Source organism: Drosophila sulfurigaster, chromosome X (assembly GCF_023558435.1).
Source record: "Drosophila sulfurigaster albostrigata strain 15112-1811.04 chromosome X, ASM2355843v2, whole genome shotgun sequence".
Classification (NCBI taxonomy): Eukaryota; Metazoa; Arthropoda; class Insecta; order Diptera; family Drosophilidae; genus Drosophila; species Drosophila sulfurigaster.
In genome coordinates this window covers 20,748,347-20,776,008 of record NC_084885.1, presented here as the reverse complement: position 1 = coordinate 20,776,008, position 27,662 = coordinate 20,748,347, and the positions used below count along the sequence as shown (strand labels likewise).

At 35.9% G+C, this 27,662-nt stretch overlaps 2 protein-coding genes across 9 annotated transcripts; both read right to left on the bottom strand.

Moving 5' to 3' along the window:
- Positions 1–639: 639 nt before the first annotated feature.
- LOC133847298 (protein retinal degeneration B) lies at positions 640–22,601 on the bottom strand. Of its 8 annotated transcripts, XR_009895156.1 has the most exons (14): positions 22,260–22,599; positions 14,012–14,379; positions 12,546–12,690; positions 11,590–11,781; positions 11,119–11,529; positions 10,047–10,363; positions 9,106–9,144; positions 8,858–8,933; positions 7,591–8,796; positions 7,360–7,497; positions 6,187–7,154; positions 5,160–5,332; positions 2,337–2,883; positions 640–1,913 (listed from the first exon to the last, which is right to left on the bottom strand). XR_009895156.1 is itself a non-coding variant. In XM_062282255.1 (13 exons), exons 2-13 carry the CDS (start codon positions 14,087–14,089, stop codon positions 1,856–1,858), a joined length of 3,801 nt encoding a protein of 1,266 aa, XP_062138239.1. In that variant the 5' UTR covers positions 14,090–14,379; positions 22,260–22,599; the 3' UTR covers positions 640–1,855. The 8 variants fall into 8 exon arrangements, 7 of the variants coding, with proteins under 7 accessions (XP_062138239.1, XP_062138241.1, XP_062138237.1 ...); XM_062282255.1 differs by lacking the exon at positions 2,337–2,883; XM_062282253.1 differs by lacking the exon at positions 640–1,913 and having other exon boundaries at positions 2,325–2,883.
- A 1,979-nt stretch (positions 22,602–24,580) lies between these two features.
- On the bottom strand, positions 24,581–26,131 carry LOC133849189 (vitellogenin-3). Its single transcript, XM_062285095.1, has 3 exons — positions 25,886–26,131; positions 25,436–25,815; positions 24,581–25,376 (listed from the first exon to the last, which is right to left on the bottom strand). The coding sequence occupies exons 1-3, from the start codon at positions 26,073–26,075 to the stop codon at positions 24,705–24,707; spliced, it is 1,242 nt and encodes a 413-aa protein (XP_062141079.1). The 5' UTR covers positions 26,076–26,131; the 3' UTR covers positions 24,581–24,704.
- Between the last annotated feature and the right edge of the window lie 1,531 nt (positions 26,132–27,662).

Here is a 27,662-nt window from a genome sequence, read left to right as displayed (position 1 = left end):
TTACTTCGAATATCGCATTCGACTTCAGAGAAATTTTGTTATCTGATTAGTTTTCTTTGAAATAAACCGAGCTTTGTTCCCTTTCCCATTCTTTGTTCTACATATAGCGAAAAAAACATTCATTAAAACAATTTCAACAATAAGTAAAGGTTATTCTTATAGCTCTGGATGAGCAACTATATTAAGAGCTAAGATTGATCTTAGAAACAAATAAAATGCAAATATCTTAAAACAGAAAAAAAAAATCCAAAATCTTTCTTAGCTCTTATTAATGTGCAAATCAAGAGCAGTAAGATTTATCTTTATTCAAAATGAATACTTTAAATGATATCGCATATTTCGCCATTGGTACCGGGTATCTTTTAGTGAAACAATGTTTCCAGAAGAGTTTTTTATATAGAGTTTGAAGATTAGAAAGATAGCGGTACAGGGTATCTTCTAGTAGTGCACTATAAAATAGAGCATGTGAGTTTCGAGTTCTAGTTCTAATAAATATGCATTTTAAGTTCAGTTAACTCTTGTGTGGACAGCCTGTTCATAATTTTAGTTAGGCGTATAGATGTGTCTGTGAATATATAACAGTAAATATGTATATATAATAGGGATTTCTTGTTCATTATCAGGTCGCATTGAGTTTAGGATTTTGTTGATTATTTTCTTTTTTTGTTTGTTTGTTTGTTATTTTATTTATCAAGATTTGCATTTCTCTACATACTACAAATGTACTCAATTATTGTTTATCACAAATGAGCGCAGTTTTCATTTCCGGTTTATGGATAGATAGGTCACATATGGTACATATACCATACACAGATATCAGTAACATATATTTTGTAACTGTATAACACTAACATCTACAGAACTCGAACGAATCGAACTGAATATAGTACGAGTATGTTACATTCAAAACTTAGTTACAAACATTTTTCAGTTTTTTTTTTTTTTTTTCGGGTGTTTCTTCTACTCTTTTTATAAAGTATGTAAATATTTTTCGCTTTACATAAAAAAAAAAAAACAATTTTGTCTGCCATAACATACAACAATTTTGTTTTGAATAGATTTCAATAACTTTTGGTTTTTTTGCATTCTTAGTAGCGAAAGACTATCACAATTATAGAGATTTCTTACGGGGATTCCCTTAGGACTAGAATTAGAATCAGATTGTTTTATTTTTCACTTGGAATAAGTTTATAACTTTACACACACATACGAGACACATATAAGTAGAGTTTTTTTATTTTCAATTAACTTTTATTTTTATTATATTTGTGGGGCTCCAAAATTCCAATTATTGAATGTGAAATTCAAAATTGCCCCATTTAATTCGCTTACGAAAGCAATTTCATTTAAATAGTATTATTATTTGTGTAATTAGTATAATTATTATTATATTTTTTTGTTTTTTGTTTTTGTTCAAGAAATGCATTGAATTTGCCATTTGATTTTGCAACGCTTTTTACCTTGTCGCCCGACGCAATATTATTATTTATTCGTTCGTGCCAGCCATAATTGTGTAAGTGGTTTCTTCATTGGAGATCTTTCAAAAATAGAATGATTATCTTATCTCCATTTACGGTACTTCTAATTATCTCCACAGTTGTTCTTTGACCTTTAGTAATAACCTCATTTTACTGAACTTTGTTCGTTTTGTATATGTATGTTAAACGGTTTCATAGACTGAGTAGTATGTGTATAGTTTTCTTTTTTTTTAATGATTTTGTTATACAATATATAGCACATTATTTGTTTGTGCTTTTAATTTTTTGTTTGCCTTTAAATTATGAATTCATTTTCCATTTAAGTTTTTTTTTTAGATTTTAGTGTTTTTTATTTTGTGATTTGTATTTTTTTTTCTTTAAGTGGTTTGGAAAACCATCAAACAACAGGAGGAAACAGTCTTTCTTTCCAGGTACCTGAGAAAAAGATGAAATAATTTTTAGTTAATTTAATAAATAATTAATTTAATAAAATGTAGATTCAGTGATTCAGAAATTCATATAAATTAGATCCGTGTTCCGTTTTAGAAATAACTCTCAGCGCTTATGGGTAAATACTAGTTAAACTTAACTTTGGTTCATGAAAATTAAAGCAAAGGAATTTTGGGCGATTTTAAAATTTGTATATTCAATTATTTTAGTAAACTTATATTTTTAAAAAAGTTAGTTTACAGATTTGTAATAATTCCTCTGTTTATCATTTATAAGCATTTACTATATTCGGAAATTATTTCAGATTTTACGTTATGAGCATTTATTATATTCTGAATCGAGCGGAATTAATGCGAAAACGGAACTTGGAACAGCGTCGTAAAAAAATGCAAATCATTTTCTACTCACCGCGTGACACATTTGACTTTATTAATATGTTGTACAATTGAATTAAAGTTTTTTTTTGTTTTGTTTCTTTGCATTTGTTTATTTTTATATACACCAGATAATTTTGCTATATATCGCGCATAATATATATATATATTTTTTTTATGTATATACACAGATGTAGTTTATGGGGAGCATCGATGCTGAGATGTGTTCGGTTGTTTTGTTGCTTTTGCTGTTGTTGGTTGGTTGTTTGGTTGTTTGGTTGGTGGTGTTAAACTGCAACTAATGCTGATCGAGGATCCACGAACTGATTAAGATTATTATTAGATGATTTATTGTTGGTATTGTTGCATGTCTCAGCTACACAGGATCGAAGCACTTGTTAGATGGTGGATATCTATGTGTGTACTATTAGAGATATTTATGGAGTTTCTCGATGGTTGCTCGATTTCTTTAACTAAACAAATCATTGCCACTCTCCAAATCGGGATTCTAGTGATGGCTTAAGTAGGTTTTGCGCTTCAGGTATCCACTTCGTATTGGCGATGATAGGCCCGTCTCATTGCTGCGATGTCAAGTTGATGGTGGTATTAATGTGTGAGTGTGTTTTGTGTTTTTGATTTGTTGTTTTGTAGATTTTTCAATGTTTTAATGTTTTTTTTTTTTTGTAAGAGAATAAAGTTTTTCGTTTGTTTTTGGTTGAAAAAAGAGACAGAGTTAAGGTTGAGATGTCAGTTGATGGCGCATTTTGCTCCAATCAAATGCCGTTTTTTGTTTTGTTTTGTTTTTGTTTTCTTATTTTGCACAACACCGAATCAAGAAAATGCTCAGCTAAATTGCATAAAACTAAACATAACGAACAAATCAAACTGAAAGTAAAAAGCAAATCTCGATAACTTGCTGATATCGATAAATGCTCAGCTAAAATTGCACTTAAACATAACACCAGCAAAATCAATTCAACATAATCCAACTGAAATGAATATCAATAACTTTTGAACACTAAACACCAATTTGCGATCTCTCTCTCTCTTTTTTGTTTTGTTTTGTTTTTGTTTTTGTCGTGTTCGTTGTATATTTATAGTAGTAGTAGTAGTAGTTGTTGTTGTTGTTGATGTCTAATGTAATTTACGCTCTTGCATAACAACTACAGTGTTGGTAAACGTTTTAAACTTCATTCGTTGCTTGTTCATGCAGCCTTTTGATTTGATTTTGTTGGATAGATTGTTTTTTGTCGATTGATGCGTGATTGAGCGTGATTGAGTGCGTGTAGGTGAGTGTGTGTTCGGTTGATTGATTGAATATGGATCGCATCAACACGGTACGGGAAAGTAGGCGTGACGTGTGGGCGGTAAGCGGTTTAAGCGTCGTTATCAAAATCAAAGATCAAACAATGAAAAGATACAATTCGAAATCGTAACATTATAAATCATATAGTATGACAGTATGTATTTTGTTGTTGTTGTTGTTTTTGTTTTGTCTCTAATAAATACATATGATCACTCTAGTTTTATAGTACGACTAGTTAAAGCGTTTTATTTTATTGATATGTATATAACATATAGTTATATACATATGTATTTACTACATCGGGTATATGCGTATATATGTATATAGTATGTATGTTTAATACTCGTCGTATAACGTGTGTTTGTTGCTTTTTGGCTAGATTTGATCTTTTCCTGTTTTAGTTCTTCGTTGGGATTTTTACAATATCAATAATATCAATCGTAAATAATAATACATGAATTTGCAATACAAACTATAAAAGCACTAACAAATTACATTTTCGTAACTATAACTTAGGATACATACAAATATATAGTATAGTGTATATATATAATACGATAATACGGCATTATTACTTAGGAAATTGTTCACAAAACTTAAGATCTAAAATCAATAAACCAATAATTTGGGATACATTTAAATAAGTACTACAAAACAGTAACTCATTTGGTCGACTAGGCAAACAAGAAAAAAAAAAGATGCTGATGTGTCTGCTGATTTTTTTTTTGTTTTTTTATATTTTTGGTGGAGTTGGGGGAATTACGGACGGGGGGAAGATTCAGCCATTCAGTTGTAGGAATCCTAGGCATCCTCATGGTTAATCTCAATCTCATTGCACTCGTTCAGTTGTCCCAGGCTGCCGTTGATTGGTGTGACGGGCAGAGGCACCTCAAAGGCACTACTGCTGATCGGAAATCGGCCATCGGGATGGTGTTTTTGGGGGATGGTGGGGATGGTGAAGTTTGTAAGGAAATACGGATGCATTGCATGATTAGGTAATGCCAAAGAGACAGACGGAGAAAGTATTTGAGCTCAATGAGCTAGTTACAAATATGTTCGGACATGGATTAAGTATGTATTAGGATGTTTTTCGGGTTATGCACGACACATGGGAGCGATGGGCGTGGACGAGGGCGAGGAGGGCATGCGACATCAGCAAGACAAATACAATACAATAAATTCAACCAACAAACATATATAGAAAATTAAATAAATATTAGAATAAGCTGATCAAATCAAATTCAAATTAGAATACACAATAAAAATGAAGAGAAACTTAAAATGTAAGAGGCATAAAACACCAGAGAACTTAGAATATAGTATAACATTGCAATACACGGTTTTTACATCATTTACCTATTAACACTAATGCATATACATATACATACACATACACATACATATGTACAATATACAGTGTGTGAGATAGAGAGAGAGTCAGAGTGAGACAAAGATGAACAACTCTTGTCCATCTCCAGCACTAGCTTAAGCTATCGCCTTCGTTGTGCCTTCGATTTTGTTTTTCTTTTTTGTCTTTTTTGGGTCACCTACCTTCTGCGCCTCGGATTCGCGGATTGCCCGGGCAGATTGAAGCAACCTCGAGGTATGACCATGCGTGCATTGCCCTTTGCCGGCCGAGAGCCACCAACTGCCTGGAGACCGGCCAAATGAGCGGCATAGCCCTCGGTCAGCACCGTTGCATTCGATTGCAATTTCTTGCTGACCTGTGAATGAAAAGAAAAAAATAATTAATAAATATTGCGAATAAGGTAATTAAAAAAATAAATAAATGTACAAGATATGTGAGAAGTTGTGCACATTATATTATTTTTCTTATTACGAAATAAGAATTGTGAAGATAATAGATAATATACATAAATGTAAGTACTTCTGATTTGATTAAGGTATTTGAAATAGACTTAAATTATAAACATCAACTTAAATTTTTATTTTTTCAATTTTATTTACACAAAAATGAAAATAGGTTAGTTTGATATATTTTATGCTCAATAGAATACTTTGCAATATACCAAATATATGTTTTGGTATATTTCAGTAAAATTCTGTATGTTATTTTTGTCTGCAATCTTCTATTGAGATATTTGAAGTAGATTTTAATTATAAAAATCCATATTTATTTTCAATTTTGATATATTACCTACAAGAAAATACAAGTTAAAGTTTTTTCTGCTTTTGACTCGACAAGAAAAAATGTAGTTTTTTCCACTCGTCGTGATAAAATGATATATTTTATGCTCTGTAGTATATTTCGAATGAAGTAGAGTATAAATATACCAAATATATATTGCGGTATATTTCAGTATACAATTTTTGACATATTTTAAAAATAATATCACACTCTTCTGATGTTTTTGAAAGTGTATACTATATTTCTTTAATGTAGTAGTTTATCGATATACCAAATATACTTCTCGGCATATGTCAATATATTAATTTGGTATATTTTTACAATAATATCGCACTGTTCTGATCGTAATTATTATTTGCGGTCCCTACACTATACATTTACCTATACCCACTTTTTTTTATTTTTAACGTTTTTTTTTTGTATACTTACCTTGCCAACAATAAAGATTTGTTCGTGTCGCATGCCCACATTGGTGTACACACTAATATCCTTGCTACTGCCATAGGCGGCGGTAATTGAGATTCCATGATTTTGCACGAGATTATTGAGATAGGCGGTCTTGTGACCCAACGGATCGGTGGATAAACCATCGGCGAACGAGATAAGACCGTGTGGAAAGTTATGCTGACTCAGCCACGAGACGACACGCTGTTGCTGCATATCGGGTCGACCCGTGATATAGATGAGCAAATAGCCCAACTCTTGCCAATGGCGACAGACGTCGACGGCACCGGCACGGACTTTCGGATCACGTCCGGTCACCGACATGGATGCGGTGAAGGAACCATCGATGCTGAATACAACACATTCCGTCATTGGCGGCACCACGGCCATATAACAATCGACAGAGGTGTGATCGCCACGCACCACCATCTTGACCGGATAGATGCCATAACCAAGTGACAATTGATCGGGTATACTGTACGAGATGCGTCCATTCTTGTCGGTCATTTCGGTGGTTAGGAATGTCCATTCACCCGCCGGCGGATCCTTCATAATATGCACATCCACCCGCTCCCCATGCAACGTTATCATATCCAACGGGCCGTACATGAAGCGCGCATTCAAACGCTGCTCACGCCCCTCTTGCACAATCACATCGTTGGCCCGATGATTCGCAGCCACATTCTTCAGTTTAACCGACGTGCGCTTCTTGATCCACTTTTCGCGCGGTTGTCCCGGATGAAACGAGGCATTGTCCTTGTCATCGTTGGAGCCCACGAACGGTATGCCCTCGAATTTACCAATTTGTCGCAGTATAAAGGCAATCACATCGGGACTCTCCCAGTAGCTGGCATGGAACAAATGCGGCAATGCGTGTGCAGGGAAGTTGCTCAAACCCTCTGGACAGTAGAGCGCATAGTCCAAGCGCTTGGTGCCCCACCATTTGTTTTGCACTGTAAGCGATGAATGTTTGTTAATAAACGGTATACTGGTATCTCACTTAAGGGCCACAACTAATGCCATTATATGCAAATACTTTTTCTTTTGCCATCATTTTCATTTTTACTTTAGTTTGTTAAAAGTAATGCAAACACTAATTTGCCACTAAGTGAATTTCTGTATTTAGAGTGTGGCCACTAAGCGAGATATGCAACTTACATGAGTGTATCGTGCTGAGCGAGACATTCTCGATAAGACCAGAGATGGTGCTCTGCATGGAGGCATCGGATAAACGTCTGCCAGCCAACAGATTATTGCCATCATTGAAATGCTGCGGATGCGATTGTATGACCTCCACTACATCACAATGAAAGAGACAGAGATAGATAAAGAGAGAGTGAAATAGTTATTGCCTGCTTTCTTTAATCTATGCTATGCTCTGCTACTCACATAAATGCAGGGGCTGTCCATTGCCCAACGGATATTTGGCATAGCGCGGCACATTCACCGGCGACAATATGGAGAAGCGAGCACTGAGCAACGGCTCGAGACGCGAGGCAATTGGATCGGTTGGATGGAACAGATTGTACACCTGATGGCAATTGGGACGTGCCAGCGCCGCCTTGGCATCGTGCAATTTACGTGCGGCCAACACCACGGACAACGGTGAGCCAAACATAAAGAAATCACTGACTTCGAAATCCAATTTCGTGGCACGCGAATCACTCGACGAACTGGAGCGACGACGTCGCGGCGATGGGGCGACCAACAAACGTTTGGCATCCAAATCGGAATCAATAAAACGCTCATCATCGTCCATGCGTGACATGCGGCAACTGCCATCGCCACCCGCACCCGTCGCTGGTGTCTGTGATTGGTTGGACGATGTATTCGGCTGTGTGGCGCTGCCATTGCCGCGACAAAGCGCCTCGTAGGCGAGCAGCGAACCCATCGAATCGCCCAGCATGACAATTTGGCCGGAGAAGCCGTGACCCTCCTCCGATTTGAGGAACTCATGATACACAATATTGGCAGCGGCCACCGTTTTGTTGACCGTCTCCTGGAATTCGGGCGATGCCACAGCCAGCAACGGAATGGCACCGATGGGTACATCCGCTATGTTGGGTATATCGGCGGCCGATGGTGAGGCATCAAACGAGTACGGACTGAGGCTGGAGAGGATGCCAAGGGCATCGGTGCATATCGATGGACACGGCACCATTTTGATCGTCATATGCGTCAGCAGGTTGGGATAATGCTGACGCATAACGGCCTCGAATGAGCCACGGAATGTGGTTACATCCGATTTCTTGGCGGTCAATTCACTGGCCGCGTCCAGCACGCTGCCGGCATGCACCACCATCACCAGTATGGTGGTGGGGCAAGAGGGTGTACTCGGCGATCCTGGGGGCGATGAGTCGTGACTGCGATCGATGCTCGCCGAGGAGCGCAGCTGTCGCTTATTGCCGCGCTCCGATGCGACACGCATTAGAAAGTCCTGATTGAATATGCTATCGTCCTGCTTATGCCGTCCACTGGCACCGCCGCCTCCACCGCTGCCGCTCGAGCTGCCACCATGCGGAGGCGGACTGTCGTCTCCTTCGCCAAGCAGCTCCAGTGAACTCCATTTGGCCAGGGAATTTGTCTCATTTGTGTCTGTGCGAAGGGAATTTCCATTATTCGCAAGTTATTGCAAAAACTATTTGGTAAAACTTACCCAGACAATCGAAGAACTCCTCATCTGAATTGGACTTGGAGTCAACCTCAAGACGTTCCATGCGCCAGTTGGCCACCTAAGGGGGAGGTTAGAAAAGAATGTATTTAATGAATTTGCTAAATATCATACACAGAGAGTTAATAAACATATTTTCATGTGTTGGGCTGCTATCTTCTCAGGTATTCTATAACTAAATAGGAACTGGAGTCGGAGCAGGAGGATCTGAAGGCTGGAAAAGTGAAACTTACATGTCGGCGTGGCGCTGTCTTTGCATGCGGTTTTGTGGGCTGCTCAGGATCGATTTGGATCGGTTCGGTTCAGTTTCGATTTCGTTTTTCAGTAATCAGTTATCGATTATCGTTTAATCATTATCGAGATGTGTTGTGATTTTTTGGTTGTTTCGATTTGTTTTTGTATGACAAGAGCAAATCAAAGATTAGTTCTCGGCTCAGGGACAATACACAAACAATTACAAATATTATAAACTCAACTCAAATAAAATGGCGAGTATTATTTTTCACAATTTCCCAGAAGAAATCAATAAAATACCACACTGACTATCGATAGGAAATTCTTAAGTTTGAATAGCGAAAAAAATGGATCTGCAAAATCTTTCGCTATGATCGGTTTCACATATATAATCTGATAATCGTATATGACAAACTTTTACAAATTGAATTGTACAAAACAACTCCAACGTAAAAAAAATAAAAACAAAGTTGATCAACAAATTGATTAAAGAATAAAGTTGAATCCTATGATCCCACGATGTTATTTTTTGAATATTTACAATCTTCAATTTGAAATGTTAGTAAACTCTGACTCGTAAAATGACATTACAAACACAATGAATAGATTTGTGTGCATAAATGCTGAGGTTAAAGATATTTTGATTACTTGAAGTTATTTATTTGATAAGAGATAAGATTGTATAAGCAATTGCTTCAGCTTTGCTTGCATTGTTTTTTTTTTCTTCTTCTGTATTTGGTTTTGTTTCCGACCCGCAGAATAAACTGAAGCAACAACAAATAGAACGCAATTTGCAAATGGACAATGGACAATGGACAAAGACAAAGCACAACAAAGACAACAACATCAAAGTGGGCACAATGGACAGCAACATCAGAAGCAGAAGCAGCAGCAGCGGACAGTTGACAGTGGATAAAAAAAAGCAACGCACATCACTCACCTGCAGATCAAAACTGTGCGCCGAACCCACCGGCGAGTGGAGAGCGCCCTTTGAGCCAAACTTTGCTTTATTGGCCAACTGAATGCTTTGGGAACGAGACCGTTGATTGCTGCTGCTTTGGGCACCCAGCTCAACGCCAGTGCCCACTCCATCGTTTTCATCCTCCTCATCATCGTCGTCATCATCCTCATCCGAGCTCGCCTCTGCGCTGGGCGGTTGCTGGGTGACAATTGGTGGCACAGCCGGAGCAGATTTCTTTCGCTCACCCAATTGTGGGGCAACTGTGGCGCTGCTCACATACGGCTCAGAGGTGCTTTCTGTAAACGGAGAGCAAAGGAGTGTAAAATGAAGATGCTAATGATGCAGCTAATAATAATACGACTACAATTCACTTAAGTGCCAACTAGTTTTGGCTGTTAAGAGAAAATTCCTCAAATGTAGCAACCGAATTTCTTTCTTTACTTGCCATTTTACACTTTATATACTAAAGAAACAAAATTACAATGTTCTATGCTTCTTCTTAAACAAATTTAAACTGCCGCTAAATAAATTTGTATACTAACTTAAGGGTCAACTAGTTTCAGCTGTAAGCCGAAAATTTCTTACATATAGCAACACAATTTCTTTCTCTACTTTAATGTTATACTCTAAAGAAGCAGAATTTCAATTTTGTCGTTTTTCAGTTGTGACTCTAAAGTAAGTTTAAACTGCTGCTAAATAAATATGTCATAGTAAAGCCAAGCTATAAGTCTACAGCATATTTGTGCACTTTAAATTCATTTATAAATTAGTTTTCTTTACTTTATAAAAAACTGTAAACAAGTTAATTCTTATTGTGTGAGTTAACTAGTAAAATCTGAGTGACTGTTAAGCGAGTGAAATCTGCCACTAAATAAAATCATTATTGGCTCTTAAGTCAAGCAATAGAATATTTACTGATTTCTTATGCTCATTCTTTTATTGTACTGTTTTTAAATAACCTTTAAAAGCGACAAGCTGCAGCTAAGTGCAACTACCTACACTTAGGCCCTTAAGTGCAAAACGATGTAATGGATATGTCTAATTTGCTTACCATCACTGCATTCCTCGCCACTGCCCATTTTCTTGGCCAACGCCAACTGCGTTTGCAACTCAAGCTCGCGTATGTCCTCGATGGTGAGGCCATGCCATTCGTCCTGCCACGCCCAGGCCTGACGATGGGCGCGTAGCATTGTCTTGCGCAACGCGACATCGTGTATGAACTTCTCCAGCTTGGTTTGCATGCCCCAATAGCGAAACTCGACACGGCATATCTTATAGGCGGTCATTAGCGACATATTCCGTGGCGTTGGCTGCTTCTTCCCCTTCACTTCGCGCCAATACTCCTCAAGCCAATCATCGCCGAGCGGACCACGTCCCGTCTTGTCCGATACGAAATGCTTGGGATCCTCTTCCTTCACATAATCTCCGCCCCATAGCTGATCCTTGACAATGTCAATCACATCTACAAAACAGAATTGTTAATTCGAATTTGAAAACGAATCAGAGATAATGTTTTACTCACCTACAACGCGATTGCGTAGATCACTGCCCGACAGCTGAAACACATTATCCTGATAGCCATTGTCGGGATGATAATACGTCTCAATGTCCAGCGAAAATTTCTCCACAAATGGGCAGGTATAACGAGTGCGTGTATACGGATAAGCATTCCAGGCTTCCTCCTCCACGGTTAGCGCGCTTTTGGGCAGCAGACCTACAACGTGGTGATGATGTCGATTTAATTAATTACAACTTTATTTACCAACGAAAAATGTAAACATATCACTTTTACTTAGAATGCTATTATAACCAAGAAAAGCTGACGTCAATTCCAAACACATAAAGTATAAACTGGAAACTGACACCTAATTCGAATTAGTCTTGAAATATTACTCTCGTAATTAATATGAGATATCTACTAATTCTAAATAAAACAAGTAAGAAAGGTACAGACGAGTGTGCTCGACTGTGAAAAACCTGCTACCCATTTAAAATAAAAGCAAAACAGTGCAGTGTTATTCTTAAAATAAACAAAAATCTATATTTGGTATATTTATATACCATATTTTAAAATATACCAGATTGCCAGACAAAATTATATCTCAGACGTGGCTATATCGTCTCGGCTGATCAAGAATATATTCACTTTATAGGAACGGAGATGCCTCCTTCTTCTTTTTCGACTCATTATCAAATAAATTAGTTGGATATGAATCAAACATATGTTCATTCATTTCTGATATTATTAAATTAAATATTATGTTACAGATTTACATCAATTACTACATTAATAATTATAATTTATTCTTCAAAATTAAGAATATATTATATAATAAGAATATTAGGAGCAAGTCTTTTAAGTATATAATATACATTTTTCATGCTCTTAGTTTTCTCATTCCTTTCTCTATGTAATTACTATATTCCAATGCGTCTGACAATTGTTATTAAGATGGCTTTTAAAATGTTGCAACTTACTTTTAATCCAGCCGGGTAAATGACTGCCGACATGATAGATTTTTTTCGTATACTGTCCATTGCCGCCGGGTCCATCTTTATATGGTTCATTGATAATAATCTCAACGCCGCTACCTTCGCCATGACTCTCCTCGCGGCTCTTTTTCTGTTTCGATTAAAAATAGATTTATTATTCGAATAGTTTGTTTGCTTTTTATTTGTTTTTTTTTTATTGCAGACAGGAAACAGTTTAACACACACAAGCAATTTTTATAGATACAATTTTTGTCTATAGTTTTTTTTGCTCTCATTTTTTCCACTACATTTTTGTATTTCATTTTGTAGTTTAATCAGATGCAAAGCATTAAGTAAATAGAATTAGCCTGGCTAAGAATAAATTATTTAACTAGAACACATTTGCATAATTGTGTATACAAATTCAATGCTGCTTAATTTATATTTTCAGTTTTTCTAGAATTGTTTTTGATAGATTGCGAATTTACACATTGCTAGGAAATTGGTAAATTATTGAATTTCATCAATCAACATCGTTTGGTTTTAATTGGAATTTGCTTTTGATTGTTTGAACTAGAGTTAGTGAATTTTATTTAATTAGAAGCAATGGCGGTGAATTTTTGTGACTTTAAAAGTATGTCAGAATTTGATATACAGCTAAACCTCACTTTGCATTATGTGCACTTAACAGAAACTTTGTTGAAATTCGTTTGTGACATATTTATCACATTTAAATTAAATAATAGTAATAAGAGAGAATCTCGCTTAGCGGCCTCAGACTTAGTGGTTCTATTTGCTAGTTAGAACTACACCAAAAAGAAAATATATGAGAAAAAATGCATGCAACTGTTTTTAATTGTCTTCACTTAATGGCCGCTTCATTTAATGTTATTTGCACTTAACCCTCATTATATTTAGCTGAAATACACTTAGCGGCATATTTATCTTATCTTATCTTATCACTTAACAAACGAAAGTAATAGTTAAACAAGCATACATTAAAATAAGATAAATTTTTAATGGAAACTTCGCTTAGCGGCCTCAGTCTAATATAATTTGCACATAACAGCCACATTATATTTAGTTAAGGTACACTTAATGGCATATTCACCTCACTTAACAAACAAAAATAATAGTAAAACACGAATAAATTAAAAGAAGCCAAATACTTAAAGAAAACTTCGCTTAGCGGCATCAGTCTAATGTAATTCGCACATAACAGCCACATTATATTTAGTCAAGGTACACTTAACGGCATATTTATCTCACTGAACATACAAAAATACTAGTAAAAGAAGAATAACTTAAATAAAACTAGTTCTTTAAAGAAAACTTCACTTGGCGACCTCAGTTTAAGGCCATTAAGCGAGATATGGCTGAATTATCAATAAGAATGCTTTGTATATGATTAAACATGGATTTCATTCATTGTTCTGCTAAACTCTTGCATTCATCATTAGCTGGGAACTCACCGCTATCATGTACAGTTGGGCAATGCGATACTCCTCAACGGTGAGGGGCAAAGGTATGCGGTACTCCTTGATCAGCATTATGGAGTCGGTTGGTGTTTATTATTATTTTTAAATTGGTCTTTGGCGTCTTTGGTTATATTACGGCGGGCTTTAGGTTCAGCTTCAGCTTTAGCTTAGTGTAACTCCTTCTCGCTTCGCAACTTCTTCAACTTCTCACTTCCTGCAATCGCTCATTCTATCTTTATAGCTTACTCTTAGGCAATCATCGATTGTTGCTGTTGTTGTTGCTGTTGTTGTTCTGGCTGATGTTGTTGCCGCTGCTGCTTCTGATGCGCATGGCTGCGGTGCGCGTCGGTGGCGTCTATGACCTGCAAATGTGGCAAGGTTGGATTAAAATTTTTGGACTGCCTTCTACGGGAATGTGGAGAGAGAGAGAGGGAAGGGAGGTGGATGAGGGGCTTTGGGGATGAGGGGATTGCAGGATTGGGATTGAGATTGAGGTTGGGGTTACTTGACTTGGCTTGGCTTAGTTAGTTGCTATGGCTTCCGTATAAATTGTGTGTGTGTGTGTGTGTGCTTCATGGAGCGAGCTCTAAAATGTAAATTACCGTTTCGGTACGTTTATTGATTCGCCAGGGGACAAAAACTCTGAACTAAACAAGGGGAAACAAGGCTGACATGGTGACTGACTGACTGACTGACTGACTGACTGACTGACTGTCACCAGACAGGCACTCAAGCTGTCAATTAGACACAACAACGAGAACAGCAAGCGACAACTATGACGATGTCGACAATAAGTACCCCAGAATAAAAATGAAATGAAAATGTCCGATAAGGTCGACTCGGCTTACATTTCTTAACGAGAACAACATCGGGAACAACAACTACAACAACAACAACAACTACAACAACGAGCAAGCAAACGAATTTGGTTTATCGTGCATAATTTTTGCTGTTACCTTGAACCGCTTTGCTAATTGGATTTATTGTTGACTGCTGACAACAGCAGCAAACTGGACAATAACACCGAAATAACAAAACCAAAAAAAAAACACAACAAACACCCTGAACCCAAAGCAATTTTCCTCGCACTCAAATCTGCAATTGACCTCAACAAGCGAGAAAGAGAGAGAGAGCTAGACAGAGAAAGAAAGCAAATGAATAAGCATTCGGTTGTCTGCAATATGTTTATCTATCGGAATTCGAATTTGCATTGCAATCGATTCGTCAATTGACTGACGAAATAAGCCGATCGACACGATAATTCCTCTAATCGAACTACAACATGTTTAGCATTGCATTTAATGGAGCATTTTAATTAAAACGCTCCTCCAACACAAGCTCCATAAAGATAAACATCTAGACAAGCATTGCGATTTATTTGATCACCACAATGTGCTACTAAAAACGTTAGCTATTATAACACACATTGTTAGTGACGTTAGTTATTATTACATGTTACATTTTATGACTAATTTTCACTTTTCAATATTCAATTGTAATATTTGTTACAAATTTGCAACCATTATAAAGAACACCTTATTTTATTATTATTATTATTATTATATGTTATAATAACATGTTACATTTTATGACTAATTTTCACCTTTCAATATTCATTTTTATTAATTTTTACAAATTCGCAAGCATTATAAAACAAAAAAAAATAACCAATGCTTAATTAACTTTTTGGCAAACACAAACAAGTAAGAACTTTATTATTACTTTTATTATTACATGTTCATTTCAATGCCTGATTTTCATCTATAAACATTCACTTAGAATCATTTTAAAAGTTTTAACAAGTTTTTATTATAAATAAATAATGAAGCATCATTTTTTGCTCAATTTACTTATTAACAAACTTAATTTGTTTTTTAAATTTTCACGTATAAATATTCATTTAGAACTATTTTAAAAAATTCAATCAAATAACAAGTTTTCACAAATAATTTCAAAAAATTATAAGGCAATAAAAAGTCTGATATTTTGCTAATATTATTTAGTGCAAACTTAAACAAAATATCCTCATTTCTATATTTGTCAGTTATTTTCCATGTTCATTTTATAACAGATTTTCACCAAGAAATAATCATTTATATCAATTTTAAAAAGTGCTTGCAAATAACAAGTTTTTCTAACAAATTTGCAAAAATTACAGATTAAAAATAAAGTGACATTTATTGCTTAACTTACTTATTGGCAAGCTTAAACAACAACTTATTTTTATTTTTTACATTTTATGACGAAAATTTTTATTTAAAAACAAATGCTTGAAAATAACTAGTTTTTAAAGAGCAAAAAAAAACAAGTGTTCTATTTTTGCTCATTCATGCCCAAACAAGTAAGAAAACTAGAATCATATTGACAGCACAGAACCCTTTAATTTAACATCTTTTCATTTCAATTGTAACTTACACTTGATTAAAAAAAAGTAAAGGAGAAAAACATGTATTTTTGTAGTCACGCAAAATATAAATTTCAGAAGCATAATAAACCCCTTTTCAATTTTTTAAAAGTAAAGGGTCTTAAAACTCGTAAAAATATAATTTCTACAGTTGATGTCACTTAACTACGACTATTAATTTTCTAAGTATAGTTTTAAAATTGGGAAACACTTAAAAGTAAACGCCATAAAGCTCAACCATTAACTGCAATTATTCAATTACAATTAACATAAATTTAATATTGATCTCATTGCAATTGAAGAAATATTTCAACAAAATCAACAACAGACCTGAATTCAATTATTTGGTGTGTGGCAACTTTAAATAGAGGTTAACAACTAATCAGCTTTAATAGATTTTTATATGTGTGTAGAAAAATATAATATAATGGCTCCCTTAATAGTGCGCTAACGACTGACTTCAAACTGAAGCGAAGCGCATCCAACGAGGTCACGATTCAGGCATTTGGGAATTGTAAGCGTATGAGCGCAATTTATTGTGGCATTGGTGTCGCACTTTATGCAACTTGTTTTGTTGCAAAACTTGTCGAGTGCTTTGCTGTATGTAGTTGCAGCATTTGCTTTGCTTTAGTTTTCATTTTCTTCTTCTGTTTTCCAAGAAAATGCAATAAAAATGTAATATTTCATTTTATTACACACAAAAATATATGAAACTTATACATCTTTATGGGGTGCATAAACATATTTTGTATATATTGAATATTTTTCTATTTATATATAAACAACGTTGCAACGTTGTTGCGTTTGTCTAATATAGTTCTACAATTACCACTCGTAGCTTATAAGCTCATATCTCAATTTCTGAGCGTAAAGGATTATTGTGACCTTGCCTGGCTTTTAAGCAGAACCATAAATTAAGCCTTCTGAAGTGTTGTCTAACAGTGGCAGACATCAGCAGGTGGGGAATGTAACCGTAATTCAGAGCAAAGTCGTAACTCGTATCTGCAAAACTGACCTGTGGGAGCAAAGGCAGGTGTGTAACCTCTATATGTAACTGATGTTTGATTAAAAGTCTAGTGCATGATGTTCCCCAGGCGCAACTAACACCTTTCTCGACAGACTTTTTGTCGTTTTAATCTTATCATTTTATCTGCGATAAATTGTTGATGCAGCTTAGTAAAAGCATTTTTTTTTTTGCGTTGTATATTCTTTCTTTTCTCATTATTCTCATTGTAATCGAGGCTCTAGAGAATGTAAAATACGTAATTACAGTATTTGTGTACGATAAAATGAAAGTAAAGTAAAAAATATATACTACTACATTCGGAATATACCATAAGGAATAAAATATACCAGTTTGTAAGATGAATTTTAAGTTCTTCATTCTAATCTCAACTTAGGACTCATAGAGACAGTACAGTAAAAAATACTAAAATATATTTAAAGATAGTAGTATATAAATATTCAAAAAATACCATAGACACCAAAATATACTAGATTGTCAAGCAAAGCATATATGAAATTATTTCTAGAATAAATTTTAAGTTTTCTATCCTGATAGGACTTATAAAGACTGTAATTACTATTGTATAATATGAAAATTGAGATTGAAACTTTGAAATTACGTTTGTACGAGGTTGCAGTATATTTTGTTTGGATGCAATAGTGAAGAATGATCTTTCTACGATACAGTTAAAATAAACCGTAAGAAAAATATATCAAAAACTATATACTACAACATTCCAAATATACCATATAGAACAAAATATGCCAGATTATCAATTTTTCATTCAGATCTCATCTAAATTTAGGACTCATAAAGACTGTAATCATTATAATCCGAGTTTATAGCTTTGAAATAGACATATATTTACTATTTGAAAAAATACTCATTTCAATAAATACCAAATGAAGTATTTATTAAAAATGTAAAGGAAACCTAGCTTAAAAACTATTTAAAATCTATTATTCAATCAAATGAACAATCAATCATTTGAATTTCAGGTGATGCAAATATCGAAATTCTATCCAAATGATGCATAAATATTCCATAATAAAAACTATGCGACCCATAACCCATAACATAAATTGAGTGCACATGCACACGAGGCGTGCTTCTGTTGTGAAGGTAGAATGAAACTAGGTCTATCTACTTAATGGACATAGCCTTGTCCAGTGGGCCACTTTTGCTGCTTAGCAATTGGAACTTAATTAATGGGATTTCATGATTGACAATGTTGCCCTTGCCATGTCATCCCATTCCATTCCATTCCATTCCATTCTCTGCACCCACAACATAACCCAACCCAACCCATTTGATCATGCCACACTCATCCGTTTGGCGATGTGTTTGTTGGATTTATGCCCACTTAATAATAGTGCTGCAGCAAGAGGCACAAAAGCAGTAATCAATAATTATGGGCGGACAACAATGGCAAAGTGGAAACCAAGAGATAGAGAGAGAGAAGCAAAGAAAATACAAATATGTTACATGGCATTTCCATACTCATGCTTGATAGAAATATACTATAAATGGATGGATATACTATACTATATGTATAGTTACCCAAGATGTGCACGGTAATTGCGAGATGATGACATTTGCTTAAGTGACATTCGCTCGACAAAAGGCAAATGATTACAATCATTTAGCGACAACTCAACGCATTGTGATGAAAGCTATTTTAAGTTGACATTTAAATACGAGTAATCAAATCATTCAGAGCTCATTAACTAAAGCCCTGCAAATTGGAATAAACTTTTAATGCGTTTCATAAGAATTAAGCACGCATATTGTAATAACTTAGCTTTTAAATTTACCCATAAATAAAAATTTAGAAAAAAAAAAACACTTTTCTTTCAATTAACTAACAAATCATTAAATTAGGGCAATAATTGAGGAATTGAAAAAGACAAATGGTTTATAAACAAGTACTTATCCAATTAATCTTTTCAGAATGTAGATTATCCAATTGAATTTATATTGAAGGCGAAAGTTTCTATGTGATCTTTACTCTTCAACTTGGGACATTTTATCATTTATCAAAATCAAGTCTTCTGTATATGGAAGATATACGCTGCCCATTGTGAAGAAGAGCAAAACAGTATTGTAATATTCTTGAAATATACCGAATTAATATACCTCAAAAATACAAAAAAATACCGAGGGCTATATTTGGTATATTTAATATTCTTGAAATATACCGAATTAATATACCTCTAAAATATACCATAGGCTATATTTGGTATATTAGTGTAATATTCTTGAAATATACCGAATTAATATACCTCAAAAATACTAAGATATACCGAAGGCTATATTTGGTATATTGATAAACAAAGCAGATTGTTAGCCAACATTTATTGCAGTACGCATTTTTTACCATACAACAGTATTTCTGAAATAATTTCTACAATTTAGCAAAACAAAGATTAAGATTCTAAAAATCATGCTATGGATGACTAAAGAACTATTTAATCTTAAACATATGAATCTAATAAGATGGATGATGTAGATACGAATAAGAAACAACGACTATGGATGACTATAGAACTCTTCAGCTACACGAATCTTATAGATAAAAAAAAAACAACGATTATGGATGACATTGCGAACTATAAGCACTCAGCTTTAACGATATGGATCTATTAAGATCTTAAGATCTTCGCACAAAATAAATAACAAATCTGACATTGAGAGATAACGCTGCCTAGGCTTTTTACTACAGTGTAAACACAGAAAGAAAAAAAAAGTGTCACATTGTGCTCGACTTTTAAGTGAAATCCAATTTCCACAAATTTATCTCAAAGTACTTATAACATGGTAAATATGAATTGTCCACAGAAACACACAGTTATAAGCGAAACGAAAAAAATACATACATATGCATATGTAAGTACATCTGTTTGCTTGTGTGTGTGTGTGTCCATGTATTGTGTTTAAATCTGTGCACTTTGCACGTAACATGAACGCGGGTCGTGTTTATAGCCTGTCTGTCATTTTGCAGTTTGTGTTTATGACGATCAAGCTTGTGTCAAGGGGTTGGGTCTGTGACGGCACAGTACGAGAGAAAGAGAGAGAGAGAGAGGTAAACAGCAGAAAACTGAAACTTGTGTGACAAAAAAAGTTTGCATAGTGACGGTAAAATGGACAACAACAAGAAGAATACAATGCACGTAATGCGCTTATAGGCATAGACTAAGAAGAAGAAGCAGCAGCAGCAGCCAAAGAAGAAGAAGAGCAACCAATTTGCACAAACAAGAGCTGCTTTTGCTATGCTACTGTTATACTTTGTATAATAGTTCATGTTTGCTGATTTCTGTGTGTATGTGTGTGTTATTGTTTGCACGCTTTGCAGCTTGATGAATAAATTGCTACAGTAATTGCACACACATACTCACATACAATCAAACAAATGTAAATACATATATGTACATATATACGAAAAAAGCAGCACACATTTAAGCCAAAAGAAAAATGGTAATAATAAAAAGCGTCGCTGCCGCTGTCAACGTCACTGCCTCTGCTGCTGACCATTCAAGCAGAAATAATTGAACGTGAAAGCCCCGGAAGCAACGCGAAGACAGGCAGAGAAGGGAGACAACAACAACAAAAATAGTACGAGTGTTGTGAGTAATCCCAAAAACAATAAACGTATGTGAAGAAAATTAGCAAACACACGTATTGCGTATGTGTGCGATCATCAGAAGCTTTCTAAGAAGCGGGCGCGAGCGCGAGAAAAGAATGCGAGAGAGAAGGACAAAGTGCAAGATGCCGAGCAGTATAACAGAGCAGACAATACAGAAGTCGCCAACTATTATACACTTTGTAGACAATTGACCAGGACTATACACAAATGCACTAGTGATGTCGCTAGTCGGTACAAGGTACAAAGGGCTAACAAACTGAGAAGAGCATCACATACACACACACACACACACTCACACGTGCACAGTCATATAAGCGTAGCAGCGTGAAGGTGAGTGTTATTTGTTGGGGTCGAGCGCTGCTTGCTCTCTGTGCACACCTGTGGCGCCGCTTTATGTTTATTAATAATTTATAAATATAGCAGCAGCCAACAACAAAACCAACAACAACAACAAATTACCAAAGCGAAGCCAATGCGCGCGCACTTTGCACGCAGTCTCTTTAAAGTATTTTAGCCCTAGGCTCAAATCAGCCAACCACAAAAACAAAAAAAAACACTGCTGTAAAAAACATAATAAAAAAAACAACAAAAAATAAAAATCACTGACACCAGAGAACATTTCAATGTTACAACAAGGGGAAGTGAATATTTCACATTAGGGAGCCAAAAAAAAAATCACACGCAAACAACAAAAAAAAAGGTTGGCCTAGTCACGCAAGGAAAATCCAATTTGGCGAGAAGAACTTTGTGAAAAGCTACCAAAAAAATAAGAAAAAAAATGCAGCTGAAGAAAAATGCTTATCACACTCACACAACACAAACACAAGTAGACAAATGTGTATGTGCGTACGCATGAATTACAAATGTATGAGTGCAACGAGTAGTTGTTATTTCTTTTGCTGCGAATAGAAACCTTGGCAGCTGGAGAGACTCAGCGTAAGTGTGAGTGAAAGAGAGATGGAGGGCAAAGCTCTAGTCCAGGCTCTGCTCTGCAGCAGAGCTTACGCATTTACGTTTACGCACACAGACACACACACAAGTAGAGAATGCCGTTATCCTTAGACTGTGTTTTGCGCATTTATCAATTTTCTTGCAACAATTTTGCAGCCAACAACAAAAAAAACAAATCACACTCACACACAGTATGTATATTAATGTGTGTTTTAGGATATGTACGAAGAAAACTCACATATATATGTTTCTATGTATATTTCCAGCAGCTGTGCACGATTAATAACAATAACAAAAACAACACCGAAAAAAAAAGAAAACAAATTTTTTAGCAATTTGCGTTTTTTTTTTATTAAAACTATTTTTTCACGCTTTGGTTAGCAAAAATATATGTACAAACACACTCACACACATACGCGTGAAAAAGAAAATTTGTTGTTAAATTTCTTGCCTTTGGGCTGATGCTTGCTGCTTGCTTTTTTTTTTTTTAATTTTTGCAATCACAAGACGGACAAACAGAAAACGAGAGCGTAGGCGTAGCGAGCGACGGCAGCGACGACCGACACACGTCCGCGTTCGCTTTTCAACTGAAAACGAAAACGAAGCAGAGACAGCAAAGAAGCAGCAGGCAACAGCAGCTGAAGCGCCAACAACAAGCTATAGTACAGGAGAGAGATAAACACAGAGAGAGCGAAAGTGCACTCTCTTTGGACATTCCAGTAAACTGTTGCCACAAACGTAGTAAGAGCAGCAAACAACATAACATAAAAGCTATTGCTTCCTCAAAGTTCTTTTAATTGCAATTCGTTGTTTCCCACATAAAAGAAACAAATCATCAATGTTTTCGATTTTTTTTTTTAAATAAAATAATACATGAAGTTTGAATGATTAATGATGTTAGTTTTAAGAACTTTGTAAAAAGTGCCAAAATCGACAGAAAATCTCAATATACGTAGCTACGTTTATTTTAAACAAAATATTTATTTATTAAACATTATGTTTAGCTCTCAACAGCATTAATTTATTTAATATATACATATATAAATAAACCATAATGCCCATATACATACATAGAAATAAACCACAATAAGCTTCTGTCGCAATGATGATACGTTATTGCACATACAGGCTAATGCATTGCGGAACAGCCCTTAAGATTTGATCAGCCTGACAAATAGCGCGCGAGAAAGTGCCAAAGCGCATGCAAAAACAAAAGCAACAACAAAAAGCTCTCAATCTTTCCTGTGTCTAAGCCGTCGGCTACGCAATATTACAAAAGGGGTATTAGCAAATTAGATTTTACAACTACAAATATACACACACACACAAACATATTGCATTTAAGCTAAAAACTAGATACATCAGGTATGTTCTTTCCATATTCGAGGGAAAGAGCCAGCCTTACATTTGGTAGGTGACCCTACTGAGTGGGTGGCTGCTGTTGTCTCTGCCCAACCAACTGACTGACGTAAAGGTCGCACTGGGCTTCCATGCAACCCACATACAAACACATGTGCATGTGTATGTGTGTGAGTACATGCGTGCAAAACTGAATGAATGATAAATTAGTTCGATCAACAATCTTCTTTTTTATTTGTCTTAACGGTAACGGCACCCCTATTAAAATAAACAAACACACAAATGTGCATAGCTAAACATAACAAAATTGTGACGTTGTTGCGCCGTTTCTGCGGAAACAGAAAAATCAACAAACAAACACGCAAATATATACACATACATACATACATATGTATGTAGGTAGGTAAGTGTGTGTGTATCTGTATGAAGCCTTGTTGTTGTTTACGCTTGTCACACTGTGTTGGACTGGTGTTATCTATTGTAGCTTGTTGTGCAGGCTTCCTTTGGCTTCCATATAGAGTTCAACTTTGACATTTACAAAAGGCAAACGCACATGGCGCATGCTCCTCCACTCCAGGAGTGCGCGCACACATTTGCAAAATAGCACATATTTTGCACACATACACATGCAGTAGCATCCATGTATTTGCATTGTGAAGAAGACAAAACAACAACAGCCATGCCGCCAAAGGACGCCAAGTGCAAAATGCGCCATATTTAAATTCGATATCGAAGAGTTGTAACCGTCAGTGACTAATCGATGGAGTGAAATAGAAAAATGTGCACAATAGAGAATACGTTGCTTTAGTATTTTTATTTTATACATTTGATTATTATTTATTAGCGTGAAAGCAATGTGTTGTGCTATGATAAACTTGCATTGTTTTAAGAGTTTTTAAATATCGATATACGTACTTGCTATCGGAAGTTTAAGCTCGTCGTTTTTCACAGATAAAATTGGTATATTTTTTAATTAAATTAAGTGCGTGCATTAAAAAAATATGCAAAACGTTTATAGAATATGTTGTTAACTTAATTTTACTCACAATTTTGTTTAATTTTTTTGAAGGTAAAACCGTGCGCAGTGCGCAGCAAATATATCGATACAATTACCTATCGAGCACACAGTGTCAGCGCTTTAAAATGAGAAGCGCGCTTATTATGTGCATATCGAATTTCAAAATTCAAAACCTGTGCATGTAAATTGTTTACTAAATGCTTGTTTATTTTTTTTATCTTCTTTTTCTAATTGTACATAGTTAAAATTTGAGTTATTTCGTTTTTTGTTTTGTTGTTGTATCGGGGTTAATATGCGTTGGTTGACTTAGTTCTGCTGGTGCGAGCTGTGGTAGTTGATCTGCTTCTGGGCAGCAGCACGCTTGCCGAAGGGACTCCTCTCGTTCACCTCGAGAATGTAATCGCCCTGGAGATCGAAATCAGCATTGATGCCCATGTAGGCGCGCATGCCAAAGCCGTTGTTCTCCTTGTACTGCTTCAGGGAGTTGGCAACGACAGCGGGGAAATTGCGCTCACCGCCTGGACGCACGGACTCCGCAAAGTAGCGTGTGGCACGGACAGCAGCCTCGATCACATTCTGGGCACCGGGCACCGTCTGGCTGACACCATTGGGATAGAAATCAACATCACCGCAACGCTGGGGTGTGCCCATGGCCAAGCTGGATGTGTGGATGGCATCAACGAAATCGGCATCGCCGCGGGAGAGACCAACGAGGCTATCGCGACGCTTGGCCAACAGCTTGGCGGGGTCCAGACCGGTGATGCGACGCAGCTTGTTGCCGGTGTGCACGGTGAACTCTTGGCCAGCGGCGCCAGCAACATGGGCAGCGATACCCTGACCGATCAAATGGATAATCTCGCGGGGCACACCCTTGTTGCACAGTTCGACGAGTGTGTGTCCGATCATGGCACCGGTGCCAGCAACATCGAGCATGGCATAACGCTTGAAGTTCGTCAAAGTGGCACCCAAGTCAATGATCTACAAAAGACCCGGAATAAGAAGATGCCTAAGCAAAAGTCAAATATATTTTCACTTACGATCAAATTGCCGGCAGTGGACTTGGCCGATTTCCATTCCTCGCCAGTCTCCTCGCTGGAGGTGGTATCGTAATCCTTGTTCCTCTGCTGACGGGCGATCTGTGCGTTCTTCTGCTGACTCTGCACATTGTAACGCTGCAAGTACGACTGTTCCAGTTGACGCATCGCCTTCTTGGTGGTCTCGGTGTTCTGGGGCAGACCGGTGAGCACAATGGTCACCTCATCCTCGGCGAAATTGCTCTGGGCTGTCGCCTTCTGGACGTAGTTGCTCAGTTTAGCCTCGACACGATCGCCATTGGACTTGACAATCCACACTGGAATGTTGCTGGCACTGGGCACAAAGTTCGGTGTCAGATCGTTCTTGATTTGCGAAATGTGATCTATCATAGGATGGTTCGAATTAATACCAAATGCGTTAATCGATCAGTCAAGATCAAGATCACTACTTACAAAGCTTCTCAATCAATTGGGCGCCCTTCTGCAGTGGCATATTCTCCAGACGCTCGAACGAAACATCGTTCAGCGATGGCACATTCTCCAGCTCGCTGGTGCTCAACCAGTTGGTTGGCTTCAGCTGATCCTTTGAGGCACAGGCCACGGCCACCAGGCACGCCAATAGCAGGGAACTTCTCAGGCTCATGTCGTTGATGATGCACAGTCTCAATGTCCAAACGTTGATCGCCGTTTGATGCTTTCTCTGCTGCCTCGTTCGCTTTTTATACCCAATTCCAAGTCGTCAGCACAGGAAGTTGCCAGCTTGTATATTTTCTATACATTTTTCGCCGATCTCAGCAAGCTCGTGTTGCAAAAATAAAACAAAACCAAAAAAAAAAACTGTTGAAGTCAGTCAGTCAGGGAATCAGTCAGCAACTACAGTTTACAGCTGGAACGTTGCACTCTTATCACCCGATTGCCCTTGAAACCCATATTTAGGTTTTTGAACCCGCCAAACGTTTGCAATCTCATCTGATTACACAAATCGTAGGCGCAGATCAGTTAGATCAGTTTGAATGCAACGCGCATCCTGCAACAAAGTGGCTAATCGATCAATTTTGTTATCGTTTATCGTTCACTTTTAGTATTTATCGCAGAACAAATTAAATGCTACTCGCTTTGAAAAGTTTACTCTTTTATAATTTCGTGTAAAATACTTCAGCATCAAAGTGGATGTTAGTTTAGCTCATTTATCGATCCACGTTATTATCGCTTATCGTTCACCTGTAGTGTTTATCATTGCACAAATGAGAAGCGAATATTCAATTTTAAAATACCTCAGCAATAAAGTAATTTACATACATAAATATCACCAATTTATCGCTCAATTTGCTTATCGTTTATCGATCACTCTAATTTACCGTAAATTTACCTCAAAATAAAACTAATATTGCTCTCTTCAAACGCTTAATAGAAAAATTCAAAGCAATTTTAAATTGAATATGAATTTTTTTATTGATAATCTTATTAATATATAATTTAATAATTTACAATTGCTAACTCCGTATTATATTAAATCTCTGTCATAAGCTTTGAATATAGATAATAATAAAAAATAGGAAATACTTCATAACTTCAAAAATCTTTACAAATATTTGGTGATCTACATTTAGAGTGTTTACTGTGTATTTCAAAATTATTTCGTAATAGGTCTCATTAAAAAAAATATATAATATATATTATATATGTACATATATATACATAATTAGCAGAACGCATTGTTAATTATAATATGTCGATGTAATTCTTTTTACACATGATTACAGCTTTTATTGAATAGTCTTGGTCAGCAAAAAAATAAACAAGTCATTTATTCTTTCATTATAGATTCATACATATATATAAATACAAAATTCTGCTGTGTTATAATAATTCCTTACTCAAGCAGAGGCAAATAAAGTTGATTTAAAAATAAAATTGCTCAGAAAGCTTAGTTAGATTTTTTAGTGAAGCCACAAAAACCGCAATCTTAGCTATTAAATTAAAAAATTATACGACTTGAATTAAAAGTGAATAAAAAATTATATATAAAAAACCAAAGCATATATTAAAAAAAAAAATAAACAAAAATTTGTTATTCCAAATAATTAAACTAAAATAAAAAGATGTTGTAAGCAGCTAAGGAAGAAGATCGTTTAACCATACAAATTAATTTCTTTTGTGGATAGAACTTCAATTAAAATATATGTAGATTAGATTCCGGATCACTTTTCTTGAAATTCAGATTCAAAAT